This window comes from Genypterus blacodes, unplaced genomic scaffold (assembly GCF_046128005.1).
Source record: "Genypterus blacodes isolate CSIRO-AG114 ecotype Tasmania unplaced genomic scaffold, CSIRO-AGI_Gbla_v1 ptg000039l_1, whole genome shotgun sequence".
NCBI lineage: Eukaryota > Metazoa > Chordata > Actinopteri > Ophidiiformes > Ophidiidae > Genypterus > Genypterus blacodes.
The window spans coordinates 5057501-5064454 of record NW_027466852.1 but is presented as its reverse complement, the minus strand read 5'-3'; the positions used below and the strand labels follow the sequence as shown (position 1 = coordinate 5064454).

General features: G+C 44.6%; 1 protein-coding gene across 1 annotated transcript; it reads left to right on the top strand.

Annotated features, from left to right (window-relative positions):
• The first annotated feature begins 886 nt into the window (after positions 1-886).
• LOC142996790 (hsp90 co-chaperone Cdc37-like) lies at positions 887-4158 on the top strand. Its single transcript, XM_076147877.1, has 9 exons — positions 887-991; positions 1600-1878; positions 1946-2051; positions 2151-2266; positions 2470-2592; positions 2676-2798; positions 2841-2906; positions 3721-3792; positions 4057-4158. The coding sequence occupies exons 1-9, from the start codon at positions 980-982 to the stop codon at positions 4156-4158; spliced, it is 999 nt and encodes a 332-aa protein (XP_076003992.1). The 5' UTR covers positions 887-979.
• The last annotated feature ends 2796 nt before the right edge of the window (positions 4159-6954 follow it).

Here is a 6954-nt window from a genome sequence, read left to right as displayed (position 1 = left end):
GGCTTTCTCCTGGTTCACAGTAATACGCACTGATTCACTTACAGTGTTGTTGTATTAAAGCAGATATTGAAGAGCTTAACACAGAATTATCTTAAGAATAAACCTGGAACAGTATCCTGGAAAAAGAAAGTCACCGTGAATAACAAGTGAGATTTTTGTTTCTAGAATAGACAGAACGTGTTATTCATCACACATCGGTGCTGAGGGGTGTTATGTTGAGGAAGAACTCCTACACTCCCATTTTGTCTCTTAATTTTAAGTCGCGCTTTTACAAAACTGCAATAAGGCAAAAACATGAAGCATACACACATGGACGAACTAACTTTATAATAAGAGCAATACGTTTTAACGTAACATTAACAAAAATAAATAGTTTTCTTATAGTGAACTTTTCTCACATTTCACTCTTGGGTCAAACAAAAAAACGAATTAGGACCAAAATGAGTTAATCAGCCGTAACGATGACGACGACGATGATGATGGTGATGATGATGATAATGGCAATGGTGATGATGATGATGATGATGATGATGACGATGATGATGATGATGATGATGATGATGATGATCATTTATTACTCTTATTCTTCATAAAGTGTGTGTCCATGTGTTGCCTAAATAAAAACATAAACAAACAACAACGTGACCCGCACGCGCTGTTTGTTGATACGCGCTGATTGGCTGCCTGTCAGCAAGAAGCTTGTGCTTATTAAGAGGATCAGGTGTGTGTGTGTGTGTGTGTGTGTGTGTGTGTGTGTGTGTGTGTGTGTGTGTGTGTGTGTGTGTGCGCGCGCGCGCGTGTGTGGCTAAACGGCTGAGCGGCCTGTGTTGGGTTGGTCGTGTGTGTGTGTGTGTATTTGTGTTAGTAAAAAGAGAAGATGAGCGGAACAGGTATCGACTACAGCGCGTGGGATCACATCTACGTGTCCGACGATGAAGACGCGACGCACCCGAACGTGGACACGGCGAGTCTGTTCAGAATGAGACACCGGGTAAGTGCCTGCGGCCTGCAGTGTGGTGAGATGACCGGTAGAGGGCGCGCCAGGCCCTGCTAGAGATGTAAATATGAAAAAGGCAAACTTGATAAAAAATGTGTTTAGCAAGTTTTTGTTTACTGGCTGAATCATAAATTAATTATATAAGACAGAGAGAGAGAGAGAGAGAGAGAGAGAGAGAGAGAGAGAGAGAGAGAGAGAGAGATGTGCCTAATTAGCTTATTTAGAGCTTGACTGTCACATGACTTCAGGGTCTTAAAGTGGCTGCTAGTTTCCACAAATGTCCTCTTAATGCTGTTATATTCATTATGTGACATATTTGAACTTGATTAGCTATGATAAATGGATTAAGCCATAATATTATAGAAGTGAGATGAATGTACATATCTATTATAAATCAAACCTGTTGGTTAAAAATGATTTTAAATGTATTTGTACCAATCAAACATTTCATTATTATGTCTATAAATGACCTAATTTAGATTTTTCCGTACCAGACAGTGCACCAACATTTCCTCCCCATTCTGCTTGTAGATCCTCCTTTTAACTTCTTTGTGGTAACTTCCTCTTTATTTCATCTTATGACCCAAAATCTGCGGTGACAGGCCCGACTGGAGCGGATGTTAGAGTTTGAGCAAAAAGGGGAAGATTTGGAATCCAACTTAGCCGAATGCAAGAAACAACTGGAGGAAGCTCGAGCACGACTCCGAGATCTTAGAGGAGGAGAGAAGGAGGAAGAAGCGGAGGTGAGGGAAGCCCAGGCTGAAGTGAGCAAACTGAGGAAGGATGAGAAGATGTTTGAGAAAATGATTGAGGAACACAGTCGGGAAAAGAAGAAACTTCCCTGGAATGTTGATACCATCAGCAAGGAGGGGTTCAGTAAGGTAAGACCACAGAGGTCACGGGCACAACAACGTCCATATCTCTGGTTCATTTATGCTTGTTATCTAGAGCTCACTCAACATTAAGCCTGCGTCAGAGGAAGCAACGGAGGAGGAAAGGAAGGAGAATCGTGAGACCTTTGTGGAAAAGTACCAGAAGCAAATGAAACACTTTGGTATGTATATTATATGATGGCTCATAATGAACCACAGGCAAATGTGTGTAAAGCTGCGTACACACACTGGGCTTCCTGCTCTGTGTGTTTGTTCACCAGGCATGATGCGGCGCTGGGACGACAGCCAGAAGTACCTGTCAGACAACCCACATCTGGTGTGTGAGGAGACAGCTAATTACCTTGTTGGCGTGTGTGTAGACTTGGAGGTAGATGAGGTGAGTGTGTTTGTATATTCTCACCATATGAAGTGTGTATCTGTTTGATTTGCCCACAGTGTTTGTTCTTTTTAGACCGTTTTGCTCTGAATTTACTGGTGTGTGTTTTGGGGTTCATCAGCTCTTCTGAAATCTACTGTGAATGTACATCGATCCAATAACATTTAGGTCCCAGCTGACGCGTCCATTCCTGCATATTTCAGAGACGTGCGCTGATGGAGCAGGTGGCTCATCAGACCGTTGTCATGCAGTTAATCCTGGATTTGGCTCAGACCCTGAAGGTTGACCCCCGAGGCTGCTTCAGACAGTTCTTCTCCCAAATCAAGGTCTTTAATTGTCCTGTATCATCTTCTAAGCTTTTGGTCCGTTAGTATGTCGGAGCATTTTGGTGTATCTGTGTTTGCCCTAGACTGCAGATGAGCCGTACCTCGCTGCCTTCAACCAAGAGCTTAAGGCACTAAAGGAACGTGTCAGCAGTTGTGCACGGAGTCGGATAGAAAGCAAGACGAAGGAGCTGGAGGAGGAAGAGGAGGTAGAGGAGGAAGTGGAAGAGGAGGAGGAGGAGGAGGAGGAGGAGAGGCCGATCAGACTGGGCCCGGGTGGTTTAGACCCTGCAGAAGTCTACGAATCCCTCCCAGAGGTCACACACACACACTTTGAATTACTTTGTGTATATTTTCGCCAGTCAATGCAATGCTAAAGTTTGTTCAAGTAATGTAACAGTGGGTTGACACTGTCTGAGGGTTGACTGATAAGTCCTCAACCTGGCATGGTTGTACTGCAATTTATAAATTGTTATGTTATTGATTTTATTATATTAATAATGTGCTGCAAATACTTTAGCGCATCAGCTCCAGTTCCTGACATCATGAGTCTAACCTGTCATTATAATGGAGGACACAGAGGCGTATTTAACTAAATCAAAAGAAAAAAGTCTGCAAGAAATTGAGACAATCAAGACTTCTGCCCTTGAACTTTAATTACATGTAACAATTTCAGGTGTTCAGATTCTTAATGTGAACTTATATACCATAACTATTACTATTACTTACTATTTTCTCCTGTATTTCACTTTTTTTACTGGCTTTATCAAATTTCTTGAATGGTCAGGAATTAAAAAACAAATATGATTTTAACATATTCTCTAAAATGCTGTACATGTGTGTTGCACATGAATGAAAGAATTGAGTTTGGGGGAAAAACACAGCTGCTTTCTCACAGTTTATGATTGTACTTTTGCTATTGTGTTATTGCTTTTTTTTTACTTTGACATTTATTTGTAAATTACAAAAAAATACAGTTGCCACACCTGGAGAAAAGTGAGCACTGAAGCACACGAAGTAAACATGTGAAAGTGTGAAAGTACAGTTCTGCCTGAACGCTTTGTCCCACTGCTCACTTCACTGGGCTCATTGTGCCGCTTTAGTACTTCAATAACACTTCCTGTCTTGTAGGAGATGCAGAGGGGCTTTGACCAGAGGGACGTCAAGATGCTCCAGAAGGCTCTCAGCAAACTGGATCCACAGGTTAGCGTGGGCCGCTTACTCACTCGCTCACTCACTCACTCACTCACTCGCTCACTCACTCGCTCACTCACTAATTTGCTGGTTCACTCACTCACTCACTCACTCACTCACTCACTCACTCACTCACTCACTCACTCATTCTCTCACTCACTCACTCACTCACTCACTCACTAAGTTGCTCGTTCACTCACTAATTTGCTCGTTCACTCACTCACTCACTCACTCACTCACTCACTCACTCACTCATGGTGTTTCTCTGGACAGGAGGGAAGATACCACCTGAGCAGATGCATTGACTCTGGACTCTGGGTCCCTGACTCAGGAGAGGGTGATGATAATGATGATAGTGACGAAGATGAAGATTAAAAGGAGATCGAGCAATCCCACCCCCCTCCCCCAATTCTGTGGCTAATGGTGGCTTTGTGTTTACCTTATCACACTTATCGCACAAATCAATAAATCTCTGTTTTTGCTCTTTTAGAATGACTTGTGTTTCGTGTTTGAACTTTTTTTTATCAGTTGCACACACATTCTCTCTCACTCGCACAATGAATTTTCCCTCTCGCCCTCTCTCGCTCTCTCTCGCTCTCTCACTGCCTCTCATAATTAATTGGTGTGTTTGATTTAGTGGTCTGTGCAGGATTTCTGAGGCAAAGCGTCTTTGTGTGGTCACTTTTGTAAATAGAAAACAATCAGCAGCGAGCCAGGGGCATAAATCAAATCAACATAATGCCTATAAAAGCTTAGTGAGAGCAACAGCAGCCGAACCCCATGAAGAGCTGCTGTACTGTGTGTGTGTGTGTGTGTGCTGTGTTGACCGCCACTCTGTGAATGAAGTACATATGTCCTTTTTTTCCCCAGATCTGAGAAGGTTAAAGAGCTTTGGAAGACACCATGGGGTCAAATCCCGGACTTCGCCGCGCTCACCAGACGCTAGCAAGTGTGGTTTCCTTAAGAGGGAATTACTGATGTTCCCAAACAAAAGGGGAGCAGTGGGAATCCTGTTTAGGGTTTTGACAACATCCTGCCGTTTACAGCAGTACAGCTTGTTGCAGAGAAGTGTGTGTGTGTGTGTGTGTGTGTGTGTGTGTGTGTGTGTGTGTGTGTGTGTGTGTGTGTGTGTGTGTGTGTGTGTGTGTGTGTGTGTGTGTGTGTGTGTGTGTGTGTGTGTGTGTGTGTGCGCCCTTGAATGCCTGCGAGGACATTGTGAATGAGCAGGGAATGTGGCGGATGAGAGGGTGGCAGAGATTTTATGAGGACTCTTTTAATATGATTGCTGCATTCAGTGCAAAGCTGGTGTGTCTCTGTGCCTTGCTGTGTGTGTATGTGTGTGCGTGTATGTGTGTGTGTGTGCGGGAAACGATGAAGAGCAAAAACAGGCAAGAATCCAGGGGTACCAATGGCGAGGGGAGGAGCAGAGGCTGTTGTGTGAGGATTAATGGACATAGACTGTGTTTGTGTGAGTGAGGGAGGAGGAGGAGGAGGAGGAGGAGAGATTGGGCTTCTCCATGGAGGCTGGAGGGGGAGGGAGGATGATGAGAAGGGCTGGGGGAGACCACTGTGGGGGGATGGAGGGAGGGAGGAAGGGAGGGAGGGAGGGAGGGAAGCTGGTGAAGGCGCGGACGCTCGTGTAGACGCCAAGTGTGTGCGCGCACTCGTGTGTGTGTGTGTTTTCACCCTCTCTCACCATTGTGACACACTGGCAGTCTGCAGAGAGGCGAGCGGGGAAGAGAAGAGAAGAGGAGAGAAGAGGAAGGAGACGAGAGAGAGAAAGAGAGAGAGAGGGGAAGACGAGGAGGCACAGCCCATCTTGCCATTGATCTCGAAGGCGATCAAGGTGAGTGTGTTGTATTCTTGTATGCTGCAGCCTCTCTCTCCCTCTGTGTGTGTGTGTGTGTGTGTGTGTGTGTGTGTGTGTGTGTGTGTGTGTGTGTGTGTGTCTGCATCTGCATCTGACACATGTCTTTTGCAGTGTGTACACAGCGTGATGGCAGACGGATCCAGCGTCTCCTCATGTCTTTGGTGTTTTGTAACAGAGGCGCAAGCTGCTAGTTGAGCTGCATATTGATGCTCCGTTCGGTTTTATAAGCTGTGTTATCAGTGGTGCTGAAGCTGCTGGTCGCCGTGGTCAATATATATCTGCACACACACACACACACACACACACACGTATGCATGTCTATGTGTGTGTCACTATGTCATGTCACTGTGTCACCGTGTCTTCCCCACCTTCCTCCCCTCACATCCCTTCTCTTCATGTTGCCCGTTCATGTGTGCAGCCTGTTTTGTGTGTGTGTGTGTGTGTGTGTGTGTGTCCTCTCGTGCAGTGGGTGTGTTGCTGGTGACCCTGGGAGAAGTCGTCTCAATCCCTCCTCAGCAGCGGAATTAGGTGAAGTCTGACTGCTTGGTGTAATTATGTAACGGCGTGTTGCAGTACGCGCTCAGTGTTGAAGCTCATTGTCAAAACAGTGTGTGAGGGCTCACCTCTCTCTCACCATTTCTCTAGATTCGAGGCAATAAAGACTGTGGCATTTATATTTAACAGGTTCTCAATGATCTATTATGTCTAATTTCTTATGCATGATCATTTGTGTTTTCTGCAACATAACATGGTTTTGTGTCAACCTAAGAATAGACTACAGGGACATTATGATTAAATAACACTTCTGATGATGAATTAGTATTTCCTAACTTCACAGGACAAACTTCACATAGCTAATACTGAATGAGGAAGCACAGTTTGGAATTATCTGTCATACTAATTGTCAATTTCCTTCTCTACCAAGGAGTCTAACTGGACGTGGACACACTTTGACTGTTTCCAACATGGAGCTTATCAAATGGAGTTTTGACATCCCTGCTTTCATATCAGAGGACAGCACTTCTCCCAGTTCATTCCCAGTTCACTCCCGTTGAAAGACCGGACATCCTGGGAAACCTGACCTGACACTGAATAGAACTACTGGATTTTGTTGTTTGATCATTTCACTTTCTTTGGGGGAAAATTGTGGATTCTTGTGGTCTCCAGTTTACCGTTGGGAAACTTATGTGATCGATATTCCAAGGAAACGTATCAGAAGATATTGGAACAGATATTGGAACTGTCACATCATGATCTTTGCTTGGTGTGTGTCAGTGACTCGTCCAGACAAAGTCAGACGA

Bases quoted from the DNA above. Each gene is read 5' to 3' on its own strand.
- LOC142996790 (XM_076147877.1), top strand. The intron at 2,593-2,675 runs GTCTTTAATTGT...TGTTTGCCCTAG, and splicing joins AGTTCTTCTCCCAAATCAAG to ACTGCAGATGAGCCGTACCT. The intron at 2,907-3,720 runs GTCACACACACA...CCTGTCTTGTAG, and splicing joins TCTACGAATCCCTCCCAGAG to GAGATGCAGAGGGGCTTTGA.